Source organism: Zerene cesonia, chromosome 12 (genome assembly GCF_012273895.1).
Source record: "Zerene cesonia ecotype Mississippi chromosome 12, Zerene_cesonia_1.1, whole genome shotgun sequence".
In the NCBI taxonomy this organism is placed as follows: Eukaryota; Metazoa; Arthropoda; class Insecta; order Lepidoptera; family Pieridae; genus Zerene; species Zerene cesonia.
This window is the reverse complement of record NC_052113.1, coordinates 90,636-113,079: the sequence shown is the minus strand read 5'-3', so window position 1 is coordinate 113,079 and position 22,444 is coordinate 90,636. Positions and strand designations below refer to the sequence as shown.

At 34.7% G+C, this 22,444-nt stretch overlaps 2 protein-coding genes across 2 annotated transcripts in view; both read right to left on the bottom strand.

Moving 5' to 3' along the window:
* Window positions 1–3,483: 3,483 nt before the first annotated feature.
* Window positions 3,484–9,363, bottom strand: LOC119830897. The gene is made up of 10 exons (XM_038354084.1): window positions 9,340–9,363; window positions 8,972–9,085; window positions 8,234–8,365; window positions 7,436–7,583; window positions 7,022–7,222; window positions 6,548–6,696; window positions 6,196–6,323; window positions 5,585–5,738; window positions 5,314–5,409; window positions 3,484–3,752 (listed from the first exon to the last, which is right to left on the bottom strand). The coding sequence occupies exons 1-10, from the start codon at window positions 9,361–9,363 to the stop codon at window positions 3,612–3,614; spliced, it is 1,287 nt and encodes a 428-aa protein (XP_038210012.1). The 3' UTR covers window positions 3,484–3,611.
* Window positions 9,364–10,760: 1,397 nt separating this feature from the next.
* Window positions 10,761–22,444, bottom strand: part of LOC119830676 (protein yellow-like) — a 19,089-nt gene continuing 7,405 nt past the window's right edge. Inside the window, exons 2-3 of the mRNA XM_038353756.1 lie at window positions 14,354–14,625; window positions 10,761–12,098 (exon numbers count right to left, since the gene is read on the bottom strand). Of these exons, the coding sequence (XP_038209684.1) occupies window positions 10,999–12,098; window positions 14,354–14,618 (1,365 nt within the window). The 5' untranslated portion in view covers window positions 14,619–14,625 and the 3' untranslated portion in view covers window positions 10,761–10,998. The remainder of the gene's footprint in view (window positions 12,099–14,353; window positions 14,626–22,444) is intronic.

Sequence of the window (22,444 nt, the reverse complement as noted above, 5' to 3'; positions counted from 1 at the left end):
CATTTATTTTTTGGTACTTTTTGTTTTGGATTATTCCAGAATATTAGTAAATATTAAATTTATGTTATGATGATTCAAAATTGCTTCTAACAAACACAAAAACACAGTCACCTCCTCTTTTTGAAGTCGATGAAAATACTTATATAACCCTTCCATAAGCTTTATCTTACGCTGATTGAATGATTGGCTTAGTAGGGAAATTAATAAAAAATAATCTTATTAACATGATAGTAATATATTTCTGAATAATCCAGACCTGAATGTGTAAACACGTTGAGTATTAGGCAGACACAAATCAAGAGGCACGATGCAAATTGCGCTTAATTAAAGGAACGATGTGGTATTAGTTGAATGTTTAGAGTAATTTGGCAAATTTTGCTTGTAGCTTGTTCGATTAATTTGTGTAAATTGATATTTTAATTAGTGTTATGATTACAAGCTGCCCCAAAATATAGTCTATGGGTGGACGACTTTAGTGAAAGAGTTAGTTCTCACAAATTGTTTTGTTTCTTATTGACATAGACAACTATTATACGGACTGAATATCCACATCATTCTTATTTATAACAGTATTATATTATCTGTGGTATAATTAATGCATTTACAAATACATTTACAATTTTCTATCCTTAAAATAATAAAGTAGGTAATTGGCGCTTTCGATGGGTAACGATGTACTTATTATTCTGTGGTTACGATTAGAAAAACAAATATTCAATGAGGGTTGTAGATTGTATACCCTTTGCACAAAACTGCAGCAGAAAACTGTAACTATAATTTATCTAACAAAGTGAAACAAGCAGCGATCGATGTTAAATTTGTTCAAAGTTTAGTTCGTTCTAAATGGGTCTCGCTAATTTGTATTATCAGCCCGTTGGTGACTAATGTGTCTCCAGAGAGCTCAGTCACAGTATACAAGTGAGCGATTATATACTTGATATTAATGGAAACTAGGTGTTTATTGCAGCAGAATTTGTAATTATACTCTCTTTCATTGGTTTATAATTCCTAAGTATGTTGATGGATCACAAAGAACAAAACATAGTTTGCTAAGGCCGGAGAAACATAGTTTCCTAAAATCATATTAATTAAGATTTAGCGTTAAGGTCAAACCCAGTAGGTACATAAATCTTAATGCGTTGCGCTGCTCCTGCAAGTTGTGTGTCTGTCCGTTGAAATATTAGGAAATACACTAACGAAATCCGGCTGCTGCGACACAGGCCTCTTATGTGGTAGGCCTGCTGCTAATTTGTAACCCGCTTTTAAGGGATACAGGATGAGGACAAGGCCGACGACGGGAATAAAATAATGCACTGGAAAAGGTGAGTAAAAAGACAGGGGCCCCTAGCTCTCCCGCTAACCGAAACAGTAGCATTAACTAGTATTTCACGCCAATCTTCTGTGGGAATGTGGTACCTTCCCCGATGCGAGCTGACCCGATTGCTGCCGAAGCGTGATCGACTCAAAAAATGTAAATGTGCGTGGTGAGTATATATTATATGTCTATTTATCTATGATGGGACATAAATGTTTTGACGAAAATGAAAAACCTCAGAATAAAAATGTAGCTAACTAATCATATACCTCCTTAAAATAATGAGTCTATAATAATTGTATTTAAAACATACACACTCCGCTTAGCTCATTACTACGAGCACAGCCATCGTTACCGATATAATCGTTCGACATCTGCCAAGAGACAGCTCAGCGAGGCGTGCGAATTAATTCGAACATTTGATTTAGTTGACTTTTCGCATGCGATATTTAGTGGCGCAGGTGACAATAGAAACTTCCAGCAGGTGCTAGAACGAAATATCACTGGGAGCATCTAGCGTATATAGATAAGTTTTTGAAGAATACATTGTATTTGTTATACTCGGTGGAGATGAAAATACAACAATAAATTTTTAAAAGATCAACTATAGAGTTCCTTGGCGGCTCTCCTCTGTAGAAATTTCATTTAGCACGGGTGGTAAATTGTTATTGTCTGTATTATGACGCTTTGAAAGTGCGTCTAAACGAAGTTCACTTAATAAATAAGTGTTTAAGCCAAGTTTATACCATATTTATTATGCCTCGAACATTTCACACAAATTGACTCGAAACACTCTGTAACTAAAAAGGAAGAAGGAAGAAGGAAGGTGCTTCTAAAATGTATTTGAACCCAAGTAACATATTATTAAAACATTTATTCGCACATTTTCCACGTCAACACGTATTCATCTCGATTGAAACTTCACCTAATGTTTATATAATATTTCAATTGTTGTGGCCTGTAAGTATTTGATGAGGCGGGGTGATGATAAACGGTTGATGGATCTGTAATTTGTTTTCTCTTGTACCGAAACATACTACGTAATGTAATAAATCACGTGTTTATTGTATTTTCGCCACCTTTAAGTATCCAATGATGCTGAATTGCTTGTTTGTTTGATCGCGTAATCTCAGGAACTGTTTGTTCGAATTGAAATATATTTTTGTGTTGAATAGTTTCTTATTTATTGAGGTAGGCTCGCTGTATAATATCATATACGACGTGGGTCATATCAGGGGGCATAGCTAGTTATAATATGTAAACTAGAGAATAGAATTTAGAAGATAATCAGAATTTCAGCCTCAGCTATGAACCCATACTGTAATTAATATTACTATTCCTAATTTCTTTATTTCATTAACACTCAACAACAGGTATAAAAATGTTGAAGTTATGATAGTATGTATGGTTCATGGTTGTATGAATGTATGAATATTAGTTACTCTTTCACGCGAAAGCAGATTATCGTATCTCTATGAAATTTGGTACAGAGATAGATTATATAACGCGAATGACGCCGCGGGTTATAGCTAATGGTACATAAAGTATTATAGAGCGTATAAAATATTCATGGCGTACCGTGGGTGATCGTGCACCGCTCGCTGGAATGCATTGACGTCACGACTGTGAGTAAATCCTGATAATTGCACTTATATCCGCATCCGATAGAGCCGAAGCTTGTTTATGCTGTTTTATTTTCCTTTTATAAGAGAGTTGCCAGATGTTGAGAGATGTAGAACATAACGCTATGACGTGTTGCGCTCAGACAGTTTTTTTTTTCAATTTATCTTCCTTTTCAGTGAGATTTCTCATCCTCTCAAGATGAAGTTTTCGTAAATTAGATTAGGTTCCTCAGTTGTTTTTATTGTGTTCATGTACCCGGTTAAAGAATAAAATATAAATTATTACAAGATTTTATATTTTCATATAAATAGTTGTAACAAATTTTATACTGTTATACTGTAAAGTCTGTCTTAATAATTAATAAGCAAGATCAACACGTCTGTGACTTTGAACTGAAATTTTCGAAAATTACACAAATTCCCCGAAGTCGAAAAAGTTTCTTCAGAATTACGGAAGCTACAACTAGGAAGAAAGAAAGTATCTTTATTTAACATTACAAACAAATTAACAAAACTTTACAAACTAATAATAAAAAGGTGGGCTTATAGCTTATAAGTGGTGCTAAAAAAGGGTGACTACTCAGGATGACGTATTGCGCAGCGCTGATTTTCAGTAGCCCCTTGTTGAACTAAAATCGAAAAGGGCCCTATGATGGGAAGAGATCTGAATACACCTAGTACACATTGTGTCGGGTCTTGGAAGGCTCGCCATAGCGCGACTGCTTGGTGCGCGCGCACACTAGCGGCTCCATCTCCGTCCACAGATTACCCAAAATGTTAATCAGACCTATCACCGACAGACCCAGCAGGAAACCCTGGAACAAAAACTCTTTCGATCGTGTACCCTTTTTCGGGTTCGGTTTCAAGATTTCACACAATATTATTTTATCTATGTCAACTTAGTCAAGTACTTATGGATAATATTTTTTTATACTGGATCTTGATTCTACCAAAAATAATCGGCTAAGAGGTAAATTTTTTATTATAGATAATTTTCTAAGTTGCATCTCTCAATGTCCACTACAAACACATTGCTCATTCTCGTATCCTATCCTACTAATATTATAAATGAAGGATGTGTGTATGTTTGTAACTATTTCACGCAAAAACTACTTAACCGATTGCAAACCGCGAGACGCAGCTAGTACTGTATATGCTGTTGTTAACAAAATACTATTCGGACGTCTTCAAAAAACTTGCAATAGTAAGCATAGTAAGAAAGTACATATTTATAATCATTTTTTTAGCCTCGTATCTTTTAAAGCTAAGGAACAAAACAAATATATTATATTGTAACTGGTAAGCTATTTAAGGTGATTATTAATCTAGTTTGTATTACTTATGCGGAAGAATCCACTACTGATATGCTTATAATACAGAACGTTAGATACCAGTGGCCAAGATTTAAACAGCAGCATATTAAATAAAGATTGGCCAAGCTATTTCTACTCACATTATTCATAACAATTGTATATAAGATAAAGTGCCTGCAATGACGTTGAAACTATTTAAACGCAAGAAAATCCATAATTGTTTGAGTGAACAGTGTTCCAGCCTCCAGTGGCAGCCGGCCAACGGTCTGACACCTCACGAAACTATAAATTACATTAACTTCAACTGGAACTTACGTTTGTTACACGTCGAGTGATTAATATTTGAGTCTCTGTGTATTTTAATAATATGTAACATTTATTCCCATACATCGCAAGAGCTAGTTCACAAACCAATGATAATATGTTCTGTAGTCCTGACTCCTAACTTATGTGAATGTCAATATTAAACTTATTTTATACTTATTATATACACATACATTTTTATACTTATTATATACACACATAGAAGAGAAATATAGAAAGATCATACAATAAAAGAAAACCTATACAAACGGCGGTCTTATCGCTAGATAGCGAACTCTTCCAGACTACCATATGCAAAGCGTAGGGAGAGATAGATAAGTTTGTGAATTATAATAAGTCGAATAAATTCAGAGAATAAAGATGTTTTTTTTTTTCGGCAAAAGAGCGGGTGGGTCGCCTGATGGTAATCGCTACCACTGCCAATGAACGTTCGCACACGCGTAAAGACAGTTGCTGTGAGGCCTTACGTCTCTGTAAATAAGTTGCCGAATTTAATAGGGGTGGGATGAAGAAAGGATTAATGAGCAGTATAAAGGAAGGGTCTGGGAAGGGCAAGATAAAGGATACGGGCCTCCGGCTCACTGATCTTCTGTGGGGATGTGGTACCTTCCCCGGTGCGAGCTAGCCCATTTCGTGCCCAAGTGTGCTCGACTCCCATACTCAAAATACGTCAATGCCTTGCTTTTACTGAATAAGGAATATTGCTAAATATTATTACTACACCATATTAAGTACTCACGACACTCCCGCCCAAATCCGACAAGAAAAGATTCCAATCGTAGTTGTACTTCTCTTCAAATACCGATACCATCATGTTGTTGAAGTGGATGTAAATCTGTAATCAAATGTATAGTGTAAAGACAACATCAGAATTTTTATTAGAGAACAAATTGAGTTAAATACACAAAAAAGCAATACAGACGAATATTCTTCTTGTTTTAAAAGAATATAATCTATCGAATTAGCCGAATCGTCTTCCTTAAAACATTTGCATAATTAAAAGTAGGTACCTGTGTCTGCAATTTAGCATCGCTCACGGCAGCAGACCAGGCGTTGGAGGCTGTATCCCAAGTGTAGTACTTCTGTCTGTCTGTCACATACGCACTGTACAGAAGTGATTGACAGATGCGGGGACACGTTTCGCAATCGTGGTTCACATATTTGCTGAAACATTACCGACAATGTATCACACTGAAACACTTCAGCGAGTCAGCTGGTTCAAATATCTGCAACTGTCATTCATTATGATTCTAGAAGTCATCGTGTTATGATTTTATTAAGATAAGAAAATGTATTTGTTCAGAGAGCCTAGCATAGCGTTAATGAATAATTGGAAGGTGACAATCCATGGAGTGTTGTCGCTTAAGAACCACCGGACAGGTTCTTTTTATGTAAACATATTACCTACGTAATAAAATGTAAATAGACATGATTCGAATACAGCTACTACAAAGTTTGTCGGATCTTCTCTGTAGAAACTGCTTTCTGAATCTGTGCTAAATGTTAAAAATGTCATATCACGATTCAAAAGTGCTTCTACAAGAAGTCTAATTGAATAATTAAATGTTTCAATTTGAGTTTGAAAAAGTTAATGTTATATGGATATTACAAATAGGATTACTTCATGTAAGAAGAAATGATCCTCCTCATATCATTGAAGTTGTTGCAATGTGGTAGCGGACTCTCCATCCAGGGCCCAGAGCAGTTCACATCTTTACCCACTTCATCCCAGACGAACTTTGTTGTACACTGAAATGAGGAGAGATTTAAAACTGTCGAAGCACGACGCTCTGAATAAAGGTTATGAAGTAATTGGAAGATTAGAACCAAAAGTAACCTAACCTATAAGCTAGCCTTTTATTCAACTTAAAAGTTAGGACTTCATAATATTTCAATTACGATAAATGACTACCCGGGCGGAGCCGGGGCGTGCAGCTAGTAAACAATAAAAAACAAATAACCACGATAGTTACATAGTTCGCGCTATAGTTCCCCTCGTCAGTGCAGGGCGTCTGCTCGTCGCTGATCATCAAGTACTGGTTGACTGTCAGCTTCACGTCTAACGTCTCCCCCGTGTTGATGTACAGGTAGTCCACTAGACCACCGTTGTATACGTCCACCTCTGCAATGATAAACATTATCTTCCAAATTAAACATTATTCTTTAAACAATGAATACAGAATTTAAATTCATATTCGGAAAAGTTTGAGATTATTCGTTTGCGGTAAATATTGTGGAAAAAATGTTTGATGCTTACCGTACGGATACCGTTTATTGTAGATGATATTTTTGGAATGTATATATAAATGTGTTTTATAACTTGGGCAGTAAATCATCTATTATACTATGAAATATCCTTTCATTAGCTGCATTGCATTGTGATACTATGTCAAAGTGAATCAAAGCTAAACCTGTATGCTCTTTATCGATATCAATGATTAACACACCAGTATACGGTTCCCTCTCATAATGTATATGCACGTGGTAGCCCGGTGGAAGAACGCTGGTAGCCGTGGCGATGTCCTCGGCAGTATGCTGCAGCGTTACGGAGTACCCTCTCGACTTGGACGCTTGGATGTCTCTCCGGCGGGGGGTTAGCGTGTAGCAGCGGCCGGTTACGAAGCCCATTGTTTCTGTTAGTTCTACGTCTGTTTGATGAATGTTTATTAGTTATATTCGGTCATTTGTTGCTAATATGGCCAATTGAAAAAGAACCAAGATAATATATTAAAAGATTTACTAAATTCGTCATGGACCACTTAGTTTATAACATTGCTGAACTAAAGACAGAATTGCAGAAAATCAGTTAGATTTAAAACACATTGACATCAACAAAGATCACATTTCAGAGGTGTACGTACTATCGCGTAAAGAATCCAATCCATACTGAACGAAATAATCATCTTGATTATACGTAATTTCATTCCAGAGCTTATCGAGAGGCGTGCGGGAGAAGTTGAAATTCCTCCACGTAGATGTGTAGCGAGGATGAGAGTACAGTCCGTACTCCTGAAACAAAAAATACAAAAATGCAGCATACGAAATCAGCAGAATCAGTATAAGAATTATAAGAACACGACGCCTCAGGCATATTTTTTTAAAACCTTTCGCTTTCACCTAAGTTTTAGAATGTTTATGAATGATGATATTGGAGGTGTTTACATATTTTTATATCTCCTTTGTCAGATACTCTGCATACCAACTTATCAAACCTAACTCAATTACTATTTAATACGTCGGAATTTTTTTTTGTAAACATAAATTTAGCGCAACATAAGTACTCAAGGTACACTTGGTCCCCTAGCCAGCAACAGATGTCGCGGTCAATCCCTTCAGGGCTAGAAAATTGTAGAATGGTTAAGATAAGTGTGTCGTTAATCATGGTCACCACCAGCAGCTGCTCCGTTGGTACCAACGATTACCTTTTAGCGATTACCCTACAAATTCTTAATGTTGATTTGTCAGATTATAGTTTACCCACTATCTTGAAGACACTAAAAAGTCAGCTGGGTAGATGATTCTACGTCAGGTGACGGTGTGAAGAAGAATTGTACTGGTGACGACGATATTTATATCTTCAGGATATTGTGTTTACTATAATCTAACAAAATGTTTCACCCGGCTCGCGGGCTGGTTTAGGTAATGAAATCAGCACTAACTTCCAGTTTATGGTACTTGTACGCCGGCTCTCTGCAGAACGTGACGCTGGGGTACAGGATGGTCTTGTTGAAGTCGAAGTGCGTGTGCGTCGTGATCGGAATGTTCGTTAGTTTCTGGATGCAGGATATTATCTGCAAAGTGACATACTTACTGCAACATTTGAAAAAACTACAACCTAACGCCTAACCTATGTCACTCAGCGAAGTTGCACCTTCTAATAGTGAAAGAATTCTTAAAATCGGTCCAGTAGTTTTTAAATTTATCCAATACAAACAAACAAACGAAAATATTATTTCTTCCTCTTTATAATATTGCTGTAGAGAGTGTAGAAAAGGTATACATTACATTTTTTACTTTTTAACATGCTTTTGTTGGTTTCACCAGTATGTTTGTAAGAAACCAAGTTTTTTAGATTTGAATTCGACCCACTCAAACAGATTTAATTCGAATTTTATACATTTGTCAAGGATCGGAGACCGGGGGTCGGTAATGTTGAATTGTGAGCTCATCTCATTGTCCTGATGAGATTCGCCAATATTAAGTAATTTCTTTGCTCTGTACAAGATCAATTTGAGTGTCAATTACTATTTCATTTAATTACCTTTTTTATATTTCGAAACATAAATGTAGAAGTCATTCCTCTCTAACATTAATTAAAATCATACAACAAAATTAACGGAAGAAAACATTTTACAAGCAAGGCATCACATTGATAAGCTTTTGATATACCAGCCCACCTGCTGCACCACGACCGCCAAGCATCCGATTACGACCACCGTCTTCACGAGGTTGATCCCTCGGAAGCACGCCACGCACTTCTGACGTAGTGTTGCCATGTGGTCTATACTTTGCTATAATTTTAATACTATCAATGAGATAAACGATATTATATATTTTACATTATTTCTTGGTCATTTTTCCGTTTGCCGTTTTGCAATGCAATTTAAAACCTAATGGGTAACGGATTTTTATAACTAGGCTTTTTTTTATAATCATTAGACGAATTCTTGAAACATATAGCAATCATATCCCAAATGCATTATATTAGAATAAAATTTGACTCCTATTGTAATATAGGTAGCAACAATAAATGTTTTAAACATACCGTTTCCTCGACTTTGACAGTCATCTTCTACGTTAAATTTTACCACTGGTACAACCTTCCTCATCTAGACAACAAAAGGAATAAAAAATACAGTAATTACGTTTACAAATTAGTTTCGTATCTAAATTGATCCTTGTTATGTTTTACGTCGATTGTAAATCATCTACGCGATGAGATACGGATATTAAACAATAAATTATTTATCAAGTTTTGCGTCGAACAAAATATTAGCTGGTGGAAGTTTTGCCAAATTAACGATATTTGTATATAGTGTATATAATGAAATAAATAATATTGAAGTGTTTACTATATTATCAAAATAACATTTTATCCGATTACGCCGATAATAATTATGGCTTTTCGAAAAATTGTACATAACATTATTTAATTAACAGCAAAATACAATTTTAATCTCCCTGAAATGAATAATTAATTTGACAAATTAGAGTTACCTATTGTTTTTATTTGCTTTGATATATAATCAAGATGCAAAAGTAACTCTATAAAAGTTTCAGTAATTCCTAATAGATGGCGTGTAAATAAATCTCTCAACTACCAAATATTTAATCGTACATCAAGTGCCACTTCACAGATGTCGCTAACAACACAGATTTCAAAATTTTTCTCAACACAGATTTGATTGATCCTACTAGTCCTGCAATTTATTTTACTTTGTTTTTTTTTTAATTGAAGGAAGTGTTGTTCAGTAAAAAATAAACCTCGTGTAAATAAAAAATTAACGAATGAATAACGTATAACTCACACAACAGTATTATGTTTTTTAATATTGCTCACAAAATGACTGAAAAAATAAAACCATACGTAGGTAATATCATTAATTTATTACAACTAACATTAGCACATATTTACAACAAAAAAAAAACAATGTGACAATACCGCAACTTACGCTTAAAATTAATATTTAAATAATATCACGAGTAAAGACACAAACTAGATAAGTACAATACATTTACCAAATAATTCGTTTAAATCACAATAAATATTACGGTAACATTAAAAATATGTTAAAAGCCATGATCAAACCACAGCCACTTGATCAATTTTAGAATAAACTGGAAATTCTAGGAACAGCACTAGAAATTTTTCAAAAAGAAAATTGTTGTAATTACAAATGATAATTGTTAACTATCATTAACTTTGCTTAAATCAAAATCTTGCTTCCGTTTAAATTATAGTTCGAAATAAGAAAGGTTGGATGTCCTTGTATTACTAATAAATGGCGTTTCAATAACAAAGCTGCAGTGCAACGAAATTTGTTTTTTTATAATACCTGAAGGTCCTTCTTATAAATACTTTAATGTTGTATTTTCTTGTGTTTGGTTTCACGCGAGTATTATACATTTAGAAATTAAAAACTTTTCAACGGATTTTAAACGCGATTATGAATAAATTACTTTAATGTTGCTATTTTCAATAGCCACAACAACAAGCGAAACATTTACATTTTTATCACCAAAACGTAGAATACGGATAAAATCTAATTCATTCCAGATTTTTTAAAACGTTCTTCATAATTTGTTTATCAAATCGATATGGCGACACAACGCAGCGCTCATAAAATTGTGATGAAAAAAATTGACTACATTTTAAAAGTGTCAATACTTGGAATGTTGATGAATGTGAAAATTTACTCACTAATTACATAAAGTAAGTCAGTAAGCTGAAGACAGTGACAGCAATTAGAGAAACAGGGATGACGCTTACACCAGAATTAGGTTTGACTTTGGCGGCAATTTTACTCGTTACGTTCTTCACCTTATTTACAAACTTATCTAATATATCAGACCTCGGCGTCACGTCGCACGCGGTGTGGCTGATAGCTTTCAAAACTGGTGCTGAAAATACCCTAAAGTTAACATCATTGGAATCCAGCTCCCCATACATCCAAATAGGCATCCTATTCGACAGAACCCAAAGATTTTCGTTAAAATCAACCTTTATATCAGTCGGGTATATCATCTTCTCGTCATCCATGTAAATTCTGCCTTGATTTTTCATTATGTACTCTTTATTCGTGGTCCTCCAACAGGCTACGGCGTTCAGATTTACCAGTGAATAGAATAACACTCCGGTCTTTGGGTCTACGAACGAAGCGCTCGATTGGGCGTTTGGTCCTCTGCTTCCCAATAATTTAAAAGCATTGAAATTGTTGTCAGCTACAGTCTGGTTTCTTAAGTACTCTGTGGAAACTGCGAATTCGTCGTAACTAGACATTGGATGGAAGTAGAGCGTGCTGAAGGTGTCAGCGTTTGGCGCCGACAATCCCAGACCGAACAAGGCGTCTGTCCAACTGAAATTGTGTCCTTTAACGCTGAAATCACAGGCGAGAGGATTTATGTGGAAGTAGTGGTGAGTGATCCTCCATGATTCATTCTTTTTCCAGGAGTACACTACGATGGCGGGTTTGCCCAAATCTCCCGAGTACGCATATGTGTCTTCGCAGTCTGTATCTTCAACCGCGATATTGGCAAAGCCGGAGTCTTCTTTCACTTGGTCATCTGGGAACACGAAGTTTCTCAAAAGTTTGTCTGTTTGTAAGTCGTATACGAGAAGTGCTGGCGGGTACTTGACGGTGTCGTTTTCTAGATTTCCAATTTTACCATTGTCGAGGACCCACAGTCGGTTGCATTTGTCGGCGCGTACTCTGAACGGGGAAACAATCTCTGGTTTGCCGTTTGTCGTGTCGTGAGCTGCCCAGTTGGGGTACGGCATCAGCAACGGCGACTTGGTGGAATTATCTGAAAAACCACAGAAAGAATCATGAATTAATGTTGAGGTAAGTTAGATTTAGCAATTTGTTTCGTTTCGTTGTAACAAACATCTAACGCACCATGACTAATAAAAATTGATGGGTTCTCAAAATCAACAAAGGAGAAAAAGAAGAACGTAATGTAACATAAATATGAATAAAAATCACATGTTGAAACTGTATGCATTTGGGATTTCACATCTGTGCACATAGCTATCCGTTATTAATCATTTACAATTCTATGAATTTGTTTAATACATTATCTGAATACAAATAAGATTTGTTTACAAAACGCCAGTTTCGACTCAAGCGATGTATAGTGATACATAAAAGCTTTGTATGAGGTGGACTAAAATAAATACCATTATGCAAATGGTTGTTTAAATAGCTTTAGTAATACGAAAATTATTCGATTTAAAAATATTTACATATTTTTGTGTTTGTTGAGCATACATATAATACATATTTACAACAAGAACTCTTCTCTCGATTATTCGAGATAGCAGGATTACGGCACAGACGCAGCTGTGGTCATATTATTATGTTTTGAAGGTTCCATAATATATTTTTCTTATAAATTAAACTAGCACAAACCCGCGACTTCCCTCGCAAGATACCTTATAACATGCAGTGTGTTAGACTTAAGTTACACAAAATCTAATAGATGGTATGGTATGGATGGATGGATGGTATAGTATATATAGTTAGTTTAGTATGGAGCCACAAATATCTTTGCATTGGCTGAGCCATGCAACTTCGTCTGGTCTCAATACGAATATTTTTCCATAATTTGTTCTCTATTCTCTGTTCCCATTGGCTGTAGCGTCATGTTGAAGAGCTTTGCTCGATAAATAGATTTTCTAACCCACAAATAAATTTTGTATCCAAAAGAGCAGTTTCTGAAATTTTCGCTTTCAACCAAACTAACTTCAGCTTAATAATATGTGTTAAATTACTACATTAGTATACATGAAACCTTTGCTTCGAACAGCAGTAGAACCGCGCAAGCATTATTACCTACTTGCTTGTGCAAGTGTGTGTAAATGTCTCTATTCTTTCACCACAGACTCGCCCCCAATTACACGATAAATTAATGAACTTACGCCATCTACGTCGGAAGATACGTATACATCCTTATTGATATTACAGATACGAAAGTAGCTGTCTCTTTGTTATACTTTCTCGTCTGAACCATTGATTAATATATATCTTTTAACATATATGTAGATTATAGAACAGTTCAGGACATAAGTTACGTCGCAAATAACATACTAATAGGTTACGTTTTTAATCCTCCTAATACTATAAACGCGAAAGCCTGTACGTATTGATTGATAGATAGATGTAGTGTATGAAATAAAAAAAAATGTTTAATACTATTTCATGCGATAACAGCTTTATCGAATCTGTTTGAAATTTGGTACAAAGATAGATTATAATTTTAATTAGCTCATAGACTACTTTTACCCCGGTACCACGCTACTGACGCGGTTACAGTACTAAAATATAATTAGAGGGGCTAAAAAGATACTGGAAATCGTCTGACGAATGATTGCGTGATACGTAGATATATAAGACAGACGCTATAAAATATATAATTAAATATACAAGTGCTATGCACTACGATCTTGACCCCAACAGGATATTGCCATAAAGAGATAATATTGTTTACTGTGCAGCTGTTGGCTGCTTCGCTTATTGATTATATGAAGACACGCCACTGTCCAAGCTTTCATTCAATATAAGACTATAGATGAGATCTTTTACTATACGCTTTGACTGAATAGTAAAGGGTATTGTGGCGGAAGAGAAACTTTCATAAAACTTTGTAAATACTATAATTACAATCTTGTATCTTTATTAATATCTACTGTTCCTTATTTATCTTTATCGAGAAAGTTGCACCTTAAAAGAAAAGAAAGTACTTATATCAATCATTTATTTAACTATTTTACTTCTAATATAATAAATGCGAAAGTAACTATCTGTTTGTGCTTTCTTCATGCCTTCACCACAGAACCAATTTTGATAAAATTTGATAATTTGAAACCCGAGAAAGGACAAAGGATATTTCTCATCCCGATAATAGACGGGAACGTGAGCTACGTAGACAAAACCCGAGACTGTCTATATTTTCGTTCACTACACGCGGGCGAAAAGCTAGTAAAGTTACCTTTATTCAAACGATTAAGAACTTCCACTCCGAGATCATCAGCCCGATTTTCTAGCCTAGATACCACTTACCTTTTAAGTCGATATAGTTGAGACTAGCCGGCACGCCGGAGCGCCATCTCGGCACGGTCACAAACAATCTGTCTCCGTGCACCTCCAGTCCCATCGGAATGTTGTTCTTAGGTATGAAGGAGCCGTTGTCCAGAGCCTGCTGGCGAGCTGCTGGTGTCGGGAACGCAAAGTCGAGTTGCTTCCACTCGTAGATGATATCCAGCTGCTCCATGCAGGTGCTGATATACACCGCCTGCAGGATGAGGAGGGTCTTCAATACCCCCATTGTGGAGCTGAAATTATATTTTATAAATGAGTTCCACATTACAGAAAATCGGAATAAGATATTTTGGATTTTAATAGACTAGACTAGACTGTATTTCCTTAATAAACCCAAGGATATCATAAAAACACTTAGTGTTTATAATATTTTATTTGGTGCACTATAATAAAGGTAATTTATAACTGCACGAGACTGATAATGCGTAACGATTTATGCTCTCGATTAACTAGCGATTCTATTGTGTCTGGTACATAAAAATATTTGCACTAAATATCCACTCATAGGCAGCTCAATGACCTTTCGAATTCAATTAGTCTCCAAAATAGACGTGTCTTAGGAAATTAGTTTCATGATCAACTGTGTAGTGTAATCAAATTCGGCATTTCAATTCTGGAACTTAGGATATTAATAATAATTCTCACTATATAATTATTTTATTTATTCTAATAGCCGCAAATTACCAGTAATAAACAAATGCTCTAGTTTTATGTTGGAACATAAAACAATACAATAAAACAATCACAATTCGCAGTGCGCATGCGCAACCGATCCGGTCGCAATAAGTAATTACGACCGAATAATTAAAACAAATCAGTCATATCAGGAAATCCTGCAAATGCAATTATTATTGTTTCGAGATAGAAAAACAATACATAACTATAAATGGATCTTTCAACCTTCAATTATAATTTATTCCCTCTGTAATTATTAAATATACGGTCTGGAGTACTAATCCGAAAGAATTTTATCCGATATATTTTCAGGTATTTTTATTAATTTATGATTAGTATTATTAATGTGAACACCAATTATGTAGCTCTCTTCATGTGAATTATCAAAGCGAACAATTTAAAGTCGCTGCATATTTAACATCATTTCTTAAATTTTCTGCGCCAATTCTTTTAAATATAACACAATTTCTATATGTGTACCGTGTCACAAGAATTAAGCGCTGAGGGTCATAGCTGCAAGCACATGCTTTAGAATGATTTATGTTATAAAGAATTAATTTCTTTTTTCTATTATTAACTGGCGGCGTTTTCTAGCTTCACGTTCCGTGGTACGTTTTTTCTCCCCATACGATAATCTTTGTCTGACCCTAACAAAAACATTAAACAAATAAAGCTTTCTTATACGTCGTCTTTCTTATATGTATAACAAGTAAGACGATTCTCTAGTTTTACGCATAGTAACCCATTTGACACTTAATTTTTATTTATATATAAGATAAGTAAGTGTTTTAGCACCTATGAAATATCAGTACTCCTCTTACTCATAGTATATACTAACCATACGACATGTCAACTAATCGCCAATGACGCCACGTTAAGGCTATAAACATCAGCATGCTCGTAAATATGTATAATGACCATTATACATGCGTGTATCCCTGAATTAAACTAAAACAGACAATATATTTTCCAATCCATACTCTCATGACTATCATCACAATGGCAACATTCTTAAGGCGACTAATTTAAATAATATTGAAACAACGCATCCATTTATAGTAAAACTTGAGGCGTTACAATTTGCAAAGGCATAAAAAACGATTGGTGCCGAAAGTGATTCGAAGCCGGTTTAGGTGTGGGTCATTGACCTTGGCACAGGTTGTCAAGGTCACACCTCACATATTACGAATACTTACGTACCTGCAAAACAGGGCATGTGTCGTACTGGATAATTTTTGGCCTCATTTGCTATTAGCAATTTTATGAATGAAGGATGCTCATAGTACGGTATCTTTAGAATAGTTCTGAGTTTATTAATCGTCATAAAATGTATTCATTATACAAATAAACCCATAAAATTAGAAAACGATTTGAATTAATTATTTATAAGAAGATTCAAATTTAATTTTAATTAAAACCGGTACTCATACCGACACTGGTATACCAAATTATATAATAATTACATATTTAGGGGTTTTTTCTACAAACAATACGTGTTCTTATCTCAAATAAGAACAAAACTAATTATATTCAGAGTGTCTTAAAGAATTAAGAAAGCAAACCAAACATCGCGTTAAATAACATTCAATCGTTGATCAAATGGCACACGTAACACGTAACACAATGTTTACAAATGATATAAGCACAGAAATAGAAAGGATTGACCTTGCGCGGGGCCAGGGGGCGCTGCAGGCTCGCTCCATTGCCCAACTCATTTGTTACGTCTACATCTTGGGACCTCGGCGCAGCTCTGCCGTACGCTGAGCGAATTCATTCAAGACATTATTTAATTATCTATTATGTCGAAGTTAATGACTTTGAATTGACTGAACGAACTACGAGCTGTTTGACCGCTGTATAGCTGCTAGCTTTACAGTGGGTCAAAATCTAGTCTCAAGGAGTTGGTTACATACAAACATACAGGTGAAGAATATAAATTAGAATTTAGAATATAAATTATAAACATTCATCAAAACGTGTAAAATATTAAATATACCACCTATAATACAAATATCACCAATTGCCGCATTTTATTAATTCTTCATTTTTTCATCAGATGCAATTATCACATTACAACATCATTAACACAGTGCTTTCTCATGTTTAAGGTTAGTAATTAAAAAAAAAATTAATTGTTCAGTTAAATTATAAGCTGGTTTTTCAAACACCGCCTTCGTTGTACGAAGGTGGTTACGCACAGGCTCTAAAATGAAGAAAATCTACTGGAAAGTAGGCTGCGTTTATGACACTCATGCATACGCAAAACTTGCAACAACTTGATAGATAAATTTCATGACCCGTGAACATACAATTTCTATATTGTACCAAACAATCAAATCTAAGAAGAATAGTCGTTTATTCTTTTTAGAATATGGGTACAAATAGGCTGTTTTCCTTCATATCTAAAATCATAAGTTACAGAAGGTAAAACTATTTCGTAACACATTATTCATATAAAACGTTAATTATTCAATTATCCATATTCGACAAATATACAATTATAATGGTACGAACGGAATTTTAATTTTACTACAGAGAATGCAATTATACCTGTTTTTAAGGCAGTAATTAATTAAGAATATCAACTGTTTAACATTTAAGATAAGTTTGTCGTATCGCAGTTACACGTACCGCATGTTGCAACATTCCCAACGTTAGATTCATAACAAATTAACATTTCGCTCTTTTAAGGACTACCTTCACGTAAGTACATACATTTTAAGGGTATTTATAAGAGTTTTATATCTGGTAGGTTAGAAAATTTAACTTAATAATTTGTTTTATTAAAGTTCAGGCATAGCTCGACGATAAATCTCTTATATTCAGATTCTGAACATCTGTACTAGGTTTAAAGAACAATAAATGGACTTCTTCACTACATAGCACAGATAACATAATACTAAGTATAAAACAAAGTCGCTTTCTCTGGACCTATGTCCCTATGTATGCTTAAATCTTTAAAACAACGTAACGGATTTTGATGATATTTTTAATAGATAGAGTGATTCAAGAGGAACGTGTATATGTATAATAACATCTATTTAACTACTCCGAATTAAAGGCGTGCGAAGCCGGGAGTATAAACTAGTCCATGAATAAGGCAACTACAAGTTTATAAAATTATCGAGTGACTAGCTTTTACAGCGGCTCCATATAGTGTTTCGTACTATACAGCAAGTATGCGTTCAACAATAGACTGTCTTTGCGTAAGTTATTCAATTGTATTGTTTGCACTTAGTGGTCATTACGTGACCCTACTGATAACAGATGGGTCAACGAACCTCTTGTTTGTCTGTTTAGCACTCTTGCTAAGTCAAGGGCATGATTTATTCAAAGTTATTAGTCATCACATTTTCTGCAAAACTGCTAACATATATTCTCTTTAATCGTTTATTAAAGTTGAAAGATAAATTTTAAAAGACAGATAACGTGCGACATCCATACTTTTATCTATCCTTAAAGAAAGCTTGGGTCCTTCGAACAGGAGCTATATTTGCCGATGATAACGAAGAATCTATACAACAATTATAAATACATAATTAAATCTTCATAGAACTCAAGAACGGCTAAATAGTTTCTAATTTAAAGGTTTGATGGATATATGAATTCGTTTTGATATCCTAAATATTCGATGAACTATTTAAAAACTTCCCGACTAAAATCAACCCAAGAGGAGCCGAGGCGAGTAGCTAGTAGCTAAGTAGTCAACAAATAGATGAAGTGTTACACAGTATATCACCTGGCGCATCTGTCTGTAAGTAATCCGTAATACGTATGTCAAAGGTTTTTATGAAAACAAGCACCTTGGAAAAATAACAAAACGTTGGCCTTTGTAATAAATATGCAGTTAACTATGACACCTTATAATTTCAGTCAAGTTTTTGGGGTTATCAATTTTAAATTTACCTATATAATCGTTCATCTGGATTGATGATATATGATCGATTTAAGTATTGTAATAGAACTTAAATCGTATGCCTTGAATGGACTTAGTTTCAAAGCATTAATTAAGCGATGTTAAACCTCAGTCTATCATTTGTGTCTATAGCTTAATACCAACGTTCCAAATTTTATATACTAGAATAAAATAAACGAACTGGACAAAGTGAAAATAAATAAAATTCAATAAGGACACGCTACATTATGTATATATCTAGCCGTTTTCTAAAAACTTCAACATTTATGCAACGCTACCGTGAATTGCGTGGTCGGCGTCAGGGTTGGCAACGTTCAGGTTTATGTGAATAGTAAAAGAAAAAATACACATATTCTCAATTAAGAAAGACAGGAATTTGTAGTCATCGGTGAATATGATGATTATAACAATATATTGCAATATTATGGTCTTATATGCAAGGATTCTTAGCTTTTAAGCCTAAGTTTCTACTCACTTATCGAGTCCCATAAAACGTTATTTTTCTCGTTTATTGAATAATAAGTTAATCGTTTAATTTATACTGATAATTAATTATATGACTAGATATCTATGGGAAATAAAACGTCCCAAAAATATAAAATAAAACATTTTGCCAGCCCTAATCCATTAATCCATTATTACTAACAAAAATAGCCATATCGAGTGTTTTAAATGGCTTATACCGGATTTGTAAACAGGCGTTGTACAACAGTAGACCGGTTAGGTATTGTTTTTGTGAATACATCGCACTGGGTTTCTGTGTCAGCTGCTACAAGCTTTGTGCATTGCTAATGAGTAAATACTGCACGATATCTGACTCAATCTCGAAATGTATTGGTATATCGATGTATCAAACTGGATTGTTCATTTAACGAACGCCGCGTACAAGTGCGGGGCAAGGAACAGATAGAAACATATTATAACTAATAATTATTTATGTTGCTTGCGAAGTGGGTGTAAAACTGCACATAAAAGCTTTTCAAAGAAAGAATTACCTGTAAAAACTCCGTTAACTTTGCTCTGTTTGAAGCAAAATATTGGCAATATGCAAAAGTTTATTTATTTTTAAATTAAACTTTGTCACAATAATTGATAGAAGATAAGATTTTTACAAATAAATTTCAAAAAATAAAAGTACGTAAATGTAAAGTGTTCTTTACTAAATTTCCGCCCCGACTTCGCTCGTGTAGACAGGAAATTCCCACAGAATTGACACGTTTCATCGCGATGAAAAGTAGCCTAGCCTCGCCTCCAGCCTCCTCCTCCTCTTCAGACACGAAAATCATACCATAAAATCGATCCGTTGCGACGAAGAAAGACAAACTAACGTACTATGTATGGCATTTGTAATTAGGATTATCGGTAAAAAATTATGGAGAATTTCAGAAACTTTCAGCTTCGATTTAGATTTGATTAAGATTGATGTATTTGAGAAATAAGATGCGTGGCGAACGCGACTTGCAAATAATTTATAACTGAATTATACACGTAACAATAATGTTACATAATGCATGCAAATGCCACATCTGTATACATATTTGGTATGACAAACAGTGAGTGAGGTATATTATGAGGTTGATTATACATTCTACTAGCGTTTTTCCCCTGGTTCCTACAATACTCTTTAGCACCCAGAGATTAGGTACGTAACCTAGGATGAAGGATTTTTTTTAATATCGGTCCAGTTCCTGAGACTAGTTGTCAAATAATCAAATAAACAAACCTACCTATAAAAAGTGAAGTCCCGTGTCCCCTAGTGGGGTATGGGGCAGATGATGTTCATCTGTTTCACTGATCGATTTTCTTTACGGACAAGTAGGTGATCAGCCTTCTGTGTCCTGCCAGACCGAGACATTTTTTTTTACGCGTCCCCACCGGGAATTGAACCCAGGACCCCTCGGTTCTACGCTCACGCGTTAACCACTGTGCCAAAGAGGCGGTCAAACCTACCTATAGAAGTATAGAAAAGCGCTATAGCGGAAAAACGTAATGGACCCTTTGTGCGACACTAGGTAAGTGGACTTGTGAGCAGAGAGAGAGCCTTCAGAATTATGTATTGTGACATAAATGTTAAATTATCTTACTAGCAGTGTATATTGTGTGAATGTTTATGTCTAAAATGAATAATTTATTAAAGCATAGAGCGAGACCATTCGTGGGCGGCAGTAGTATGTACACCCACCTACTTGATTACATTTCATAGAAAAATAATAAGTCGATATGCATCCAGTAACCAGTCAAGTTCGATCTTTCATTTGTATTGAAATGCTTTAATATTCAATTGTGATAACGTGATATATTTTGATACCATTTTTATCGTTGTAAATACAAATTCAAGAAAACGGACAGACGAATTCTTATCGCAATAAGTCAAGACCATTTAAAAGCTTTTAAAGTTTTGTATTCTACATCCATAACTGCCGATAAACTTGTTTTTTTTTATTATACAGTAGCCTTATCTGATTGTAATATTGTACGGCTTCATAAAAACATAAATAAAATATTACCTAGACATTTGATTGTTTATTGGTTTTTTATAGCGATCTTATCTTAAAGCTTCGTTCGAAATTTTTAAGTATCATTAATTTTTACATAATCTCGACACAGACTAGAAAGATGGTTGTGTTTATATATTTATAAGTTCACGATTTAGGAATTGGTTTCTTTATAATTTATACTGTTAGTAATCTCAATTTTCTACTGTAAAGGTAAAAACACAATGTGGATGCATTTCAAAAACATAATAAATGAGAGTATTAGTGCCTTTGTCATCGCAAAATGACAACACCGTTACATTATAATCTATCCCGGGAGATTGTAAAAATATTCTAATCTGTAATATACCTACTGCTAACAAATAATTTAACACATTATTTTAAACAAGTACCGATGTGAAACCATTCAATTGTGCAATGTGTTCTCTCAGTATAATAAGGTACATCCACATATCCAATGCACGCGCCACGCACCATGGACGCCCTGACGGACGTTTGGGAAAAGTAAATTCTCGGCATAATACATAACTGCATAACTGCTAATGTTAAGGATCACAAATATTCTATAATAATCTCAGGAATAAGATTTATTATCTATATGGGCTTTTACCTCACGGTGGTCGGCGGTATCTACATAAGAGGAAACTTTAGTTTGCAGGAAAACCCATCGAACATACATCCACAGAATCCCTATCAATACTTGTTACATATTAATTGCCACCCCAATCGGATCATCTTATTGCATAACAAAATGTAGAGCTACGCATGCAGGACCATTCTATTACAAATAATTTTATTAAGGTCTTAATTGAATTAATTGAATCTCAGCATGGTCACGGAATGTGCACAGCACTATGACGTCATATCGAAGCAGTTAATAATAGTAATTAATTCAACTGGACTGCAGCCGTTTCAGATCGTGTTTTTACCTCTGCTGACTCACTACAATTTCCATGCCAACTGTTC

Coding starts and splice junctions, on each gene's coding strand:
- LOC119830897 (XM_038354084.1), bottom strand. CDS start 9,363: ATGACTGTCAAAGTCGAGGAAACG. Junction 7,584..8,233: donor ACAAGTACCATAAACTGGAA/GTTAGTGCTGAT, acceptor TTTTTGTTTCAG/GAGTACGGACTGTACTCTCA. Junction 6,324..6,547: donor GGAACTATAGCGCGAACTAT/GTAACTATCGTG, acceptor TCCTCATTTCAG/TGTACAACAAAGTTCGTCTG.